Genomic DNA, 15,167 nt, shown 5'->3' on the forward strand with positions numbered 1-15,167 from the left:
TTTCTAAATATTGCACAGAAACGTGCATCCTATAGTGTCTTTTATCTGCTTTATACAGGGTTCCGCAGAAGTAGCATCTTTTTTCATGAGCAGATAATCTACATTAAATATTGTTTCTACACCATTGCTATTCTAGTTCCTTACAAAAAAGCCATAAGCACATAATAATGAAGCATGTCATACGGCAGTTTTGGTAAAGTATGCTGCTCATCTTGCGCAACTGCTTTCTTAAAAAAAAAAAAAAAAAAAAAAAAAAAAAAAAAAAAGGCGTTACTTCTGTCAGATCCTGCATTTTACCCGCTTACATTCGCGTTTATTTTTACAATGAATTATGAACTTTTACATGATAAAATGTCATAGAAACTGGGCTGAATACTTGACCATTTAAATTGCACCTATTTGCATATGTACATGTTTTAGTTTATAAAAAATAAATATTTACAGAGTATTCTTTCAAGAAATTTTGATCATTACCATAAAATGGTTATTATTAAGTATTTCTTTAAGGCATAATTATTTAACTTTGAGCTTACAGATCTAAATTTGGATTTCAGCATGTAAAGCGAAATTTATTTTCCATCAAATTTTCTTAACTCTTTACTGTTACGTTACATGGTATCAAATGAGCAGTCAATGAAGAAGCAAATTTAAATAAAAATGTATATGAATGTTCTATTACAATTTACGATCATTTTTTCTTCTTCGTCTTTCAATAATCATTTGCCTTAGAAGCCTTAGCGTGCTCAAGCTAGCTCCAGTGCCTGATTTTACGTGTCTACCACTGAGTACTCTTGTTATTCTTCTCCGTTCATCGGGAATGGTATCACTGAAAACTCCGGAGTCTGTACTTCCACTTGATGTAGATTCACTTCCAGGAGATCCAGAGCTTGGTGGTCCTGATGTGGGTAAGACTGGAGCCCCTACTTTGGGGTTAGTGATTAATAATCCTTTTAGAACAACGTCATCTGGATGAGGACGAAGTGCTTGTGAATAGAATACATGAATAGGTTTATTACCTGACTCATGTTGATGTCCCATTTGTGATGACTTTTCAGCAGCATTGCCGATTCTGCTTCCTAAATGAGTTTCACATCTTAACCCATCTTTGCAAGCCTTTTCTATCTGGCACCGAAGCCCTGGCGTGAGATCTGTATGTTTTAACGACAGCCATTTCCCTTCGTTCGAAGCAGCTAGTAAATGTTTTATGGTTTCATCTTTCCTGTTTGCTTCACTAAGAGAGGTATTAATAGGCGCGGAAAGTTTTCTTTTTAGACACTGCATGTTGTCCACTTGTTTCGCATCATGACTATTTAAATTATTCCTGAAATACACTGACGATGAATTAACGGGAGTGAGTAAAGCTGCTCGCAGGTAACTGTTCGACTCATTTAACGGACAGCATGCTCTAGTATTTACAGCACGATGATTAAAGTCTGTAACAGTTGAATTTTGTGCTGGTGTGATTCCTTCCACCGATGCTTTTGAAGCAAGAGATTGATCATTACATCGGGAATAAAATTTTCGATAGTTTGGAACAAATTCTTTAACTTCTTTATCAGCTGACACTTTTGATTCGATTCGCAAGTGGCAATCCTTTGAAATTCGCCTGAAAGCGCTAGGTAACTCTCGATTGCTGTCAAACACAACGCATATATCTTCTGTATTCGTTGGAGGAAAGGTGTTACGCTTCTGTTCAAGTGCACGTCTCAGTATCGTATTTTCTTGATATGCCAGTTGACTTTTTAATGCACTTCTAGACTCTAAATCATTGACTGAAATTTGTCCGGCGTTTAGCTGAGATGATTCCTTGCTAGAGCTGAAATATTCTGGAATATCACGAATGAATGTATTTGTTAAAGTAATCTGATGCTCATAATTTTTGGATGGACAATTTGCTCGGGAGTAAGAATAATGACCAGGAGTATGCGTTGCCCAGCCTTTCTGTGCAGGAGATATCGACCGAGATTTCTGCAGAAGCGAAGCAAGTATTTTTGTCTCATGTTTCTTTTCTGATTTCGAACTATCACCTTTTAATGGATTTCCTCTTTGAATGGCACTGTTAACTCGAAGATCCATAGGATGGTCGGTCACAGATTTATCAGTTAATTTACTATCTTCATAGTGGTCTTCGCTTTCCACTGCGGGTACTTGAAATTCCTGCCTCATTTTACCTAATGCAAATGCCAGAACGGTACAAGTTTTACGGATTCACTGGAAATCCTTGAACTTGATAAGTCATATTTTGCGTATATACGAAAGGTATTTCTATCAATGCCTCTATCTTTAACCGAATGATTATTCTTTTTAACTTTTGAAATTTGTACTGCGAATAAAATGCTACTTGATACACGACGGACTTCATAGGTGAAGCAAATTCAACGTTTTCAAAATTTCAGCAACAACTTGTGGAAGAGGTCATCACTCGGATCTTTGTACCCACAGGTTTTGTTCCTAATGTCATCCAGGAGGACGAAATTCTGAAAGAAAAATTACGCCCAAATTACTCTTTGGTAAAAAAAATTGCATAACATCAAAATAAAAGATAGAATTTATTCAAACAGTTGTAAATAACAGTATTTTTAAATTGGGTTTCAAAGAATGATTTCCTGCTATATTTACCTTTAGAAACAATCAGAATTTCTTAATACTTCTAGCTACGTATGCCACAGACTAATTTATTTGGAAATTAAGTATTATTTTTGCATCTTCCACTTCATTTACACGTAGAAAAAATTTATAATTTCTCTTTCATTTACTTACCTCAAGCTGCATAATTACTGATATATGAAACATACATATGATTACTAGAATGAACTTTTCTACATCACCGCAATTAGTTTCCTCTATTTTAAGCATTTAAATTTATAATTAGTCAAATAAAAAGAAGATTTTTATAAAATAAACTTTCATTTAAAATTCATGAAATAATTAATGCAAAAATGAAATAAAATGAAAAAAGTAATTTATCATATAGTTTAATGAGGCAAGAGATTAAATCATATTCTTTACCATGAATAAAAAAAGCATTGGGCGCCCTTGATAAATTTATAAAGATAATGTCTTATACTTTCGAAAACGCAATTTCGAGTTGTTAGATTTCGTTATTTGGGCGCCCATAATTTTATTATTCATGATATAAAACTGTAGATAACTTTGAAAAGAATTTGTATTGCTTTTGGTTTGATTTAATCTATTGTTTCCATTTAACTAGATGATAAATTATTTTCCTCCTTTGAGTTCGTTAATTATATCACGAGCTTTCAATAAAATATTATTTTAGGAAAACATTTTTCTAGTTTCTTTCCTTTTAGTCTGAATTACACGTGAACAATAAAATTATTCAAATGAAAATTCGTTTTTCAATAGTGAATAGTCACTCTCTTACTTTCAACAATTCTCTTACTTTTTACAACCTTAGGATAAAATATATTATTTCTAACTTTACGTTAAAATTTACATACATTATATGTGATTAAAAAAAAATCATGTACTAGCTCTTAGAATATTTTGGACTGTGCTGTGCTTAATGTGCACTTCATTCTGCTAAGAGCAACCTATGCTTGGCCTTCTGCAAATATTGTTTTCTTAGGTGAATTACCACATCTGACATACGTTCGGTCTAGCGGTTAGTTTAAAAAAGAATGTATATAAAGTTGCTTAGTTAAATTTTTTTATCATTCTTCTTTAGAAAGAGGGTGAACAATTAGTTTTATAACACGTAAAAAGTTCAAATATTAATAAAAAAAGACATTTTTAGATGCTGCACTTGTTCCGATTTGAATAGACACTTTTCTCTGCCTCCGAATGGCAACACTGAAGTCAGTAGATGCGGACTGATTTAGAGGACGCTAAGTGGTAAATTCAGTCATTAATGGGCTTAAGTAGTTTCTTATACTTTTTCATTCGCGACCCCTTTTTATCACTGAGATTCTTTCTCGATCACAGGACCCCATAAGCATTGCGCAAATCCGACACACGTGTGTGTGAAACTGTCAATTTTTTCCCTTGTACTGTAATATGCTATTGCAGTTTTAGGTCATTAACTTTAACACGTGCAAAGCAAGTAAAATGAACGTTTCTCTTGTAAAAAGAATGAGTCGAAACGTTTTCCTTTTTTCTTTGTCTGCATAGTCTTATCTATATATCTATTTTCAGATACATCGTGTAAAAATATTTGATAATTGTAAAAGTATTATAATAAGGTGAAGAAATATTGAAACTGCTAAATTTTTGGCCCAAGGCGTTTGACTTCCAGAGTACCTTTGCAAATTAATGCAATTACCTCCACAACTTCGATAAGAAAACTGAAGTAATTAAGAAAAAGCAATGGCTAAAGGGAAAGGAACGAATACCCTCTGCTTCAGGTCCTGCGACCCACAGTTTAAGAAATGCTGGGCTAAAGCAAAGAAACTCGAGAGCTATCTACCTGTGCAAAGGGATGCCGTCGTGGAGGAATTTTTAAGGGTAACTGGCTCATATTTACTTTACAATGGGGAAAACTAACCATGCAGCCAGTCCATTCATCGGGATTCGTCCCGATCAGGTCAAACTACTAGTATTCAACAGCGTTACCCCTTGGCCGCGGGTGGACTGCTAAGTGGTAACAGTGTAAACCTTTGAACTTGCTTCGCAGCTTGAATACTGCGGATGAGATGTTAAATGGATTCTATATTAGGTTAATTTTTTGGTATTTTAATAAATTTCATTTTAAACTAGATTGAATGTTGACTCAGATAGAAATACCGCTGAACAGCACATGTAGAAATTTAGATGCGGCATTTAGATTCATTATAGAACTTTGTTAGATATGCAGCGCCATTATTGTCTGTTGTATATTTTGGTGCATTCTATGCACCGGGAAGGAGGTTTAAGAAGAAAATTTAATGATTATTTGAGGAATATTTCGAAGGAATCGTAAGTGTCAAGATTTGAATTCCATTAAATAATTGGATGTACATCTGAAAAGGTAAGAACATTTATTTTCTTTATTTAGCATAGGAATAGGAAAGCTGAAAAAAAGTGAGAGTTAGTCAAAGGCTCAGTTACAAAGCATATCAGTAAAATAGATAAGAGTATTGAAGAAAATAAGCTATTATTAAATCAGTTGAAAACTAAAGAATATCAAATTAACTGATAACTCGATACTGACATATTTAAAGAATTTTGATGCGGAAATTTATTTCGTAGAAGAGTATCACGATAATCTATTGAAATACAAGAGTAATCTAACTGTTAAATAGACGAATTATCAGGAAGTACTAGAGATAATAATTCTAATGAAGAAATAAATGTGTCCAATTCTAATTTTCTTCCGAATCGAAGCACATAAACTTCATGTATAAAATTACCTAAATTAACTGTAAATAAGTCAGTAAGGTGATTCAAGCAGCTGGTAGGAATTTTGGAGTCACTGGTGAAGCAGCTATTCATAACAATGAGTCATTATCGAAAGTAAATAAATTTAATACTTAAAAGTCGCTATTAGGTGGGATAGCCTATACATCCCGATTCCGGACTTTTATTCCGGAATTACTATTCAGCTATAACATTGTTAACTTACAGGTTTGAGAGAAAAGATTTGGTCATATATGGTCATATATGCTCACATGAATAAGCTGTTAAATATTTTCCCTGTTAGAAATATAAGGTACAGTCGCTCAAACAATTGAGAATACACCTTACTTTCACTTGATAAATCCAACTTTCAATGGAAATAATACATTAACTAGACGAGAAAGCGTGTTTTTATTTTCACACGTAAAACAAAAGGGTTAATTTACAGTAAAAATAACGAAAATAAACAAAAAATATCTAAAATTAAAAATTTCACTAGTATTTGAAATAAACATAGGCAGATCTTTAACTCAAAAAATTAAGGATACACCAATGGAATTTTTGTGATATATCACATACAAAGACAGTGTCAATATTTGGTTGCATGTCCTTTGGCTTTTATAATGTCCTCCAAACATCTTGGTACCGATTCGACCAATTTTTTGGTGGTATCTGGAGATATTTTATCTCATTCTTCTTGTAACACTTGCTTTAAATGGGCTTTGTTCCTAATTTGGTGTTTTTGGACCGCTGTTTCGAGTGTGGCCCACAAATTTTCTATGACATTGATGTCAGCGGACTGTGGTGGTGTTTTCAATTGCTGTTTACAATGAAAAAGACACCACATTTTGACATTATGTGCCGTGTGTTTGGGGTCGTTGTCGTGCTGGAATATAAAATTTTCATCTAAACCCAATTTTTTTGCACTTTCTTTAAGATTGTTGTGGAGTATATCTATATAAAGCTTATGATGCATTATGCCATCTATAAAAACTAAATTTCCTACCCCATTTGAAGCCATACAACCCCAAACCATGACGGAGCCACCACCATGTTTAACTGTAGGACGTAAATTTTTTGGATCCAAAGCGGTGTTCGGCTTTCTCCAAACGGTGCGACGACCATCACTTCCAAAAATGTTGAATTTTCTTCACTAAATATAACTTTCTTCCAAAATTTATCTGCCTTCAATTGATGAGTTTTTGCAAACTCCAAACGCTTTTTCTGATTTTGTAAGCTTATAAATGGTTTCTTTCTAGCTACTCGACTGCTATATCCAGCATGTCTAATCACATTTCTCACAGTTTCAGCACTTACACTTCTGCATATTATTCGAGAAGTTTCTGCAGCTAGTTTGACTGTACTTAGTTTAGGATCAATCTTGATATCTTTCAAAATTTTCCTTTTGGCTACATCACTCAGAAAACTTTTCCTTCTTCTTCCACTTTTATTTTCAATTAATCCATCGCTTTTAAATCTTCCAATGATTTTCTGTACACACGAGTGGCTTCTACCGACAATTTCAGCTATTTCACGATAAGATTTCCCTTTCTTAAATAACCTTAATATAAATTTTCTTACATCAATACTGGTCTCTCTCCGAGGAGCCATTTTCCATTTAAAATTGCGACTTACATTCAAGTCCCCGCAAAACTTTTTTTTTTTTTCATAATTTACATTCCAGTTACTTTAAAACACAATTTTCGGAATTAAACATTCTACATATGGGTTTCCTCTTTTTTGATACTTCTGCTAAATTTATATTAGGAGATAATATAATCAGTATTTCATTAGATATATATATATATATATATATATATATATATATATATATAATTGAAATAGAAATTAGTAATGAGACGTAAGACCTATTTGGTCTCAAAAAATTTTTTGCGCATAATGCTGCAAAAAGATATGAAATAATAGTAGGTAGAAACATTGCAGCGATCTTGCTAAAAAGTTACCAGGAGCTGTAGCTCTACGAAATAGTTCAACGCTGTATTACTAAAGTATGAACTAAGAAGAATTTTTTTAAAAAACTTATCTGGAAAACTGGAAAAAAACTGTAAACACGCGAAAAAAACCGTTAAAATTAAAATTAATGTTGGAAGACATGCGAATGCACGAAAAAATATCTGAGCGTTGTGATATGTGAAAAGTTAATACACATAAAAGAATAGATTGACGGAAAAAATATATATGAAAAGTTAATACACATAAAAAATAGATTGACAGAAAAAAATATACCAAAACATAAAATGCAAAAATTATAATGAAAACGTAAATTGCTAAAATACGAAAATACAATAATTACAAAGCGGAAAATGGTAAATTAACCCACTCGTACCCTCTGCCAGGCTTTTCAAGGGAAAAATGACTGAATGTACGAACTAGGCTAAATACCATTACGCGTTTCGCCGAAACAGACCATTGAAGCTCTTGTTTGATGGGCAAAAATTTTTTTTATAAAACATGAATAGTCCCGAATAAATCTTTTTTGGAGCTTCACTGCTCTGTTCCTTTTTCCCGACGCGTCCGCTGAAAAACACATTAGGGTGTTAAGAATGTAATTGCAACTCCGAGCAATGTAAAATTAAAATCAAAATAAAATAAATAGCGGTCTGCTATTAGTCAAAAAATTACAACAACGTACGGGCTGGTCCTGCACAGCTTAAAGAAGATAGAACTTTTATAAAGAGAATGGTGCTGTAGTCAGATTAATATGAAATTAAATTTGCAAGAAAACAAACGTCGTTGGGTCTTATTAGGACCAAAAAAAACACAGACAAAAGAAACGAAAAAAGTGACCTGTAAGGTGCCGTCCTTAGCATCGCGAAAAAAATTTTGAAAAGGGTGCAAATCCCCTCCGTGTCCTACCAACCTTCCTTCTCGTCGTGTGACGTAGGTGGGAGAAACAATTAAAACTGCATAGGCCAATGGGCTGAGATTGTAGTTTTGGCGGGAACTCCTGTTCCCCCCTTTTTTATAGAGGGTGTGACAGACGTGAAAAGACACGGAAAGAACTCAAAATGGCGTCAGTCAAGTTGTTAGAAGAACAAAACTGCTACAAATAAGTGAAAATGGCTAATTCAGCTAAAATTACTTATTTTTGGCCACAAAAGAAAGAGTAAATTGGAAGAAAGTCATTTGTTAATAAAAGTCGTCATTCTTCAAGCTAGAGGGCGGTCAAGCTACTATGAAAAATGAAAAGGCCCGATTTGTTAATAATAGTAGAATTTGGCCATCTAAGTAATTTAAAACTATTAAAACAATAGTATGAAAGTATAGTGCCAAAAACTTTGGAGGAAAGAAAATGTATTTACGAGAATAATCTGTACATTTATACAATTTTTACATTAGATTATCTGAATCAGCCATCCACTTTATACTGTCCCACTGGGCTTTGAGCATAAAATTTCATTATTAGGCCAGTCTAATTCTAATGGTGAATTATTAAATATGGATATCACTATTGACGATAAATTGATCTTAACTTAGATAAAAAGTTTGGCTAATTAGAAGCACTGAGAACTAAACAAGGAAAGAAAAGTAGTAAAATAGAATAAAAAGCGATATGAGGTGAACTTCGAAAGGGGATTGTAGTAAACTCAAGAATCACAGATGAAAGTTTCGTTGAGAACGTATTCATCAAAAAGTATTCGTCATTCAGTAAATTGGTTCGAATTATTCCGTGGTGTTTAAGATTTGTGACCAACACTAGAATCAATCTATCATTAAGAAACGAAAGTTAAATATCAACTTCTTTTACCAAAAGACGTCATTTAACTGAATTACTCATGGATTATTATCACAAAAAATCTCTTCATTCGGGCGTTCAAACAATACTTTCTCTTATGAGACAATTATACTGAATACCCTCTGAAAAAGAAGGAGTTATACGTGTTATAAATAAATGCATGACTTGTTTTCGGACGAGAGATCAAACTATAAACCGAATGATAAGGAGATTAGCTAGAGCCAGAGTGGTAACAACTAGACCATTCGAAAAAATAGGACTAAACTATGCAGGACCTGTTGGTACCAAACCTAATTTGAAAATATCTAGAGTTACTTTAATATAATATATCGCAATACTTAATTACTTTCGTACAAAGGCATTTAGAAATAGTATCAGTATTTAAAGCTTAATATATTAATTACACAAATAAGATCTTGCTTGAATTCTCGAACTCTATCACCTATCTCTGTTGATCCAATGGATCTTCAGCCTTTGATTCCAATCATTTCCTACTAGAAGCTCCATTTTTGCCGATATAAGAACCAAATGACACTGTAGATCCTTTGTCTTTATCGCCTAGGTGGACCTTAATTCAGAAACTTAGAGCTATTTTTTGGAACCGTTGGAGCGTGGAATGTCTGAACCATTTGCAAGCCCGTTTAAAATGAAATCAACGAAAATCCAACCTCAGAGTAAAACAACTAGTTTTGTTGAAGAATATACACAAGATTCATTTGAAGTGTACACTAGCTCGCATTGAGGACTTCTTTCATGATTCGGATGGACTAATACGAATCGTGGACGTTAGAGCATCAGATAGAATCTTTTGTTGAGAAGTTTCCAATATCAGTCCGCTTCCATTTCCAAATGAGGTTGGACAACCATCAACGGGGCCGGGATGTTCTGGTTTGAATAGACACTTTTCTCTACCTCTGAATGGCAACACGAAAATCAACAGACGCATACTGATTTAGAAAATGCTAAGTGGCAACAGTGTGAATCTTTGAACTTGTTTTGGATTTGTTTGACGCAGCTTGAATGCTGTGACTGAGATGTTAAATAGATTTTAGATTAGACTAATTTGTTTTGTATTCTAATAAATTCCCTTTTAAACTAGAATGAATCTTGATTGAGTTAGAAATACTACTGAATCACGCATTTAGAAATTTAGACGCGGCATTTAGATTCATTGTAGAACATTGTGAGATATGCCGTGCCATTATTGTTTACTGTACAATACTTTTAAAGCCTCATTAAAGAATACGTTTCACAATAAAAATAAGGAAATCAGCTTTTGTTAGACAAAGCTGAGAAAAATGTGATATAAATTTATAAAATGGGAAAAATTAAAAATGACACGTTTGATTTCATTGCAGATAATTTTAAACGCTAATCAGTTGCTAAACTCTCTTGTTTCTAAGATTAATAAATGGAAATAAAGAGTAAATGCAAAATCCATCTACGAAGAAAGGATGGAAAGAAATAGCCTTTGTAAAATGGCTAAAGACTTCTATAGCAAGCTTAATTTCCTTGCAAGTAATTCTTAAGAAAAACAGTGTGACATAAAATGATTTCGAAACTCCAAGAGAATAAAGTGACACCAAAGGAAGAGGCACAACTTCCCCTTCTGCTTAAAGTCTGCGGTATATTTTTTAAAAAAAGTAGAAAATCCCCTAATTAATATCTTTTCATCATTAATATTTTAAAAGATGGCGAGGAGTTTGTTTTATAACTCTGAAAATTTCAAAACTTTATAGCCATGCATTTTTTAATGTGTAAATTAAAAAATAATTGACGTTAAATAATTTTCACAAAATTACTGTGAAAATTTGCAAATATAACGCTGATTTTTGTTGTTTGACTACTAAATTAATACTTGTTCGGCGTGATATTTTAATTAGACGAGCGATTGTCGAAAATTCTCCAAAAAATCAAGTTAAATTAAATTTAAAAAAATTCCACATAAATTTCATTTAAAAGTGCTTTTTTTCTGCTGCAAACAGTAAAATTTTGAGATTTTGAATTTTTTCGTTAAACAAAGATAATTGTGAAAAATTGTTCAACACTAAATTATAAAAAATTTAAATTGTATTTTGAAAAAATAACTAACCATCGTTATCGGCAATATTGAGGAGTTAAAACATACCACTGGGTTTCGCAAGAGGGATAGGCAATAAGAATCCCTCTCCAGACGAAAACACGGCTTGTTGGTAAACTCATTATTGTGGGGTCAAATTCACATATTCGTAGCGGCAAATTATGAGAAACTGCATGAATTCTCGTCTTAAAGGGATGAATATAGCTCAGTTTCTCAAAGCTGATCAAAAACCGTTTATATAGATAGGACATCTCATAGCTGATTAGAAATTGTTTGTATGGATAAGGCATTGCAGAGCCGATCAAAAACTGTTCATATTGATAGGGCTTAGCACTTACTGCTTAGCATTGTCTAGTCAAGGCATACTCTGTGTTGACCGAATGGCATTGGACGTTATATAGTTACACGATAGTCTTGCCAAACAGCAATGTAGAACTGCCTTCAGCTTATTCTTATTTTTGAAAGTGATTAAGACTTGTTCCCAGCATTCATGTGTCTTCGTATTTGCATTTACCCATCACACTAAGCAGTATTTAAGGATGGTAGCATTTACAAAATGTAGTATATATGCATAGGCACAACATAAAGCTCTACTTCCTTCGATATTACATAGGTAAATATTTATATAAGCAAATATATAGGCAAAAATTTATGTAAGCAAATGTTATACTGTCAATTTTGTGCCTTTTGGAATTTTTTGTTAGTATTAAGTGTCGCCATAATGTATTACCGTATTCTGGTTTTCTAAGTTTTAACAAAATTTATTATATTACTATTTTTATTCATTTATTTATTTCCGGTTTTAAATGCTGAGAAATATATTTCCTTGATATTGATACGAAGGGTTATGTATTTTATGATATTATTTTACTAAGCCACCTGTCACAATGTGTTAAATGTTTGCAAACTGATTGCACTTAATTTCATAAAACATAATATTATCTATTATTACGTATCAAATACATAATAGCTGCGCAACATCACTTCCACCTATAGTGTTACATGGCACACGTGTCAAGAATACAGACCACATCAGAGTAGCGTGTTAATCATTATTACCATTTTAAATTCTCGCATTATCAATTTTGCACTTCACAGTTCTTTTCCACAGTTTACCACACCTGACTATTCGTGCGACAAGCAACGAGTTTTAAATATTATCCACCGAGAAGTTCTACCACAATTCTACATATCTCGGTCTCTGGACAGAAACCATCTTAGTAGAACAAAATTTTGCAGTGAATAGTATTTTTAGATATAAGTTGCTATTATCAGGAAAAAATTGAAAATAAGTAAGTGTCTAATAACCAATAATTTAATGAGGCAAATGATACTGTATCAGATCATCATTATTTTTTCAATCTCAGCTGTTAGTTTTAAATGTTTCGGCTGTTAACTTTAAATGTTTGTAAATGTTCATTGGTGATGCGTGATTGTAAACGATTTTATTTCGATTTACGAGAAAAAAATGTTTGTTCACCACAAGTGGTGAATTTGGCCGGACTGTGCCCAGTGAGTTAATGAAATCATATAATAGTTGAGAAGTAATTAGCTCTGTAATTCCGTAAATACACTTAGTAGAATGTCGATGCAGCTGAAAGAAATACTAACTATTTATTTCCAATACAACATGAAAAGAACTTCGGATGAAGGACTGAATACACTGCATACGTGCTTCTTATGAGCATTTGAAAGTAACGAAAGGAAGAAACCAAGATTTCAAATAGCTAAAAAATAGCTAATGATTTACTAACGAGTGTTGGAAGTTTTCCGTATGAGGTATAATTTTGGTTTCCGGTTCCACATTTGACAGTTTCCTCTTAAACTAGGTTTGTTTACGTTTAAGTTTTACACTTAATCATAGAACAGTGATAATTTTACGCTAAAAGACATAAAATTTTCGATTGAAGGCACGAAGCGTTTTCCGCTGAAAACAAGTTTTGCTAATACACGTTCTTTGCAGGGAAAGCGAAATATTACTATTTCAGTGATAAATTTTTTTATAACATGGTTTGCAGATGATATTAAGTTATAATACATATGAAACAGTTTTTAACGCTTGCTGTAAGTTATCATCTCTGACCTTCAAATGTCATTATTTAAAAGCACACTGGAAAAAAAAAAAAAAACTAATTTTACAGGAAAACAAATAAGTCATTGAAATATGTAAATATAACTGTTTGGAACAAAGAAATGAGTGAAATAACGAATTTCATAATAATTCATTTCGTTATGATTTGAGAATCTGTTTCATGAGATGTTTCATTTATCAATTTTGCCTTTTCTACTCTGCAATTACGAACATTGTTGTTAAGCAAAAAGCACTTAGAATTTATAGTTTTATAATTTATAGTTTTACAATTTATAATTTATATATATTTATATATAAAACTTTAAAACAGTAGATTAGATTACTCGATTGAAGGAATTTAATATTTATTATACGTTCATTCTTGATGCTTTCTATATTAATATTCGAAATTGGCTATATTTCGATATATTCCCTATATTCGATGTACAAGTGACATGCACTTTACTTATTCTCACTGCAAAATTCATTATAAACTTGTTAATAAATTAAAAATAAGAATTCTTCAGGTAATATGAAAAGCCTGAATACAAACTGAGTTTCAGGATAAAATATCGGAAAATTAAAGCCCGAGATATTTAGTTTAAAATCAGAGACCGATATAAGAACTGCAAGTGAAACGTAACAATTAGTAAAATTTTGAACAAATTCCTCACAAGGACAAGCCACAAGACTGCCTGCATGGACTGCAGTAAAATTTCAGAAAAATGTTAAAAGTACAAGACCATAAAAATTACATGTACCTGACAAAACTTTGTCAAAAAAAAAAAAAAAAAAAAAAAAAAAAGGGGGGGGACGCTAAATTATAGTTCAATTACAATAAAAATAATAAAAATTCTGTCGAAAGCACAGAGCAAAACGCTTCGTTATGAAAGAAATATTTTAATTTAAAGAAATATTGAATCCATTATAAATGATTTACATTTTCATACAATTTTTAATCCATACAAAAAATATTGGAATATTTTATTTTGATAGCTCTTTCTTTTTTGGAAATAAATTAACTTTTTATATTGGACATTGCTACAGCCGAACGGGTAAGATCGTGGAACACTGGTAGGACGGCTCGAGTTCTTAGCGAAGGGCTGACTACATGAGTGTTTTCGCGGCTTACTTCATGCATAACGTGAATACGAGCCATTTTGCATTAAATTTGCTGTTCTGAACTCCTTTCTTATAATTTGTGGTTTAGAATTACCCACAGGAATATAATTTTTGCTTTAAAAATTGAATTCTAATTTAATGTGTAATGACATATTGTCATTTTATTTTCAGCTATATTTATTGGCATTCTGAATATAAAACGGGAATCAAGCTGTAAAGAACTGTACATTTGAACTTCAGAAATTAAGGATTTCCGTTTCGCTTGGTTCCACACTGCTAATGCATCTCGATGAAGCATTTCACAGAGGGCACTTCCTTGCTTTTGTTATCGTATTCCTTATCGAATCGACATAGATAGCAAATTGTGTGTTTTTAAGTATATTTCATACCAAAAAATAAATAAATAAATAAAATTTCTCTCACATCCACATCATTCACATCAGGAAGTGAAACTGAGCTTGTTAATATCGGAGCTGTATCCTAAAACATAATATCATTCTTATTTATTTACTTATTTATTTCATTTCAGTATTTTTTTAAACTTTTTTTCCAAAGAATGTATAAACTCCACGTTCCGCCAATTACATCAATCTATGCAATCTGTAACACTGCGTGTTAACGCAAGGCACTTTTTATGGCAATCACAGATGGTTATATAAGATTAGTCATCTGTACATATACTTTTATGTAATTCTTATAATGAGACAATTAACAACAATAATTAAAAATCAGAATTTTCGAAATGTTCTTGCTTATAATTTTTCAGAATTATATTTGTTTTCAGATTTCAAGGTTGTTATTTA

General features: G+C 32.3%; 1 protein-coding gene across 1 annotated transcript in view; it reads right to left on the reverse strand.

Moving 5' to 3' along the window:
- Positions 1–234: 234 nt before the first annotated feature.
- Positions 235–15,167, reverse strand: part of LOC118194900 (uncharacterized) — an 84,960-nt gene continuing 70,027 nt past the window's right edge. Inside the window, exon 2 of the mRNA XM_035366111.2 lies at positions 235–2,477. Coding sequence (XP_035222002.1) covers positions 676–2,166 — 1,491 coding nt within the window. The 5' untranslated portion in view covers positions 2,167–2,477 and the 3' untranslated portion in view covers positions 235–675. The remainder of the gene's footprint in view (positions 2,478–15,167) is intronic.

Source organism: Stegodyphus dumicola, chromosome X2 (genome assembly GCF_044657685.1).
Source record: "Stegodyphus dumicola isolate Sdum_Otavi_A_Nest chromosome X2, ASM4465768v1".
NCBI lineage: Eukaryota > Metazoa > Arthropoda > Arachnida > Araneae > Eresidae > Stegodyphus > Stegodyphus dumicola.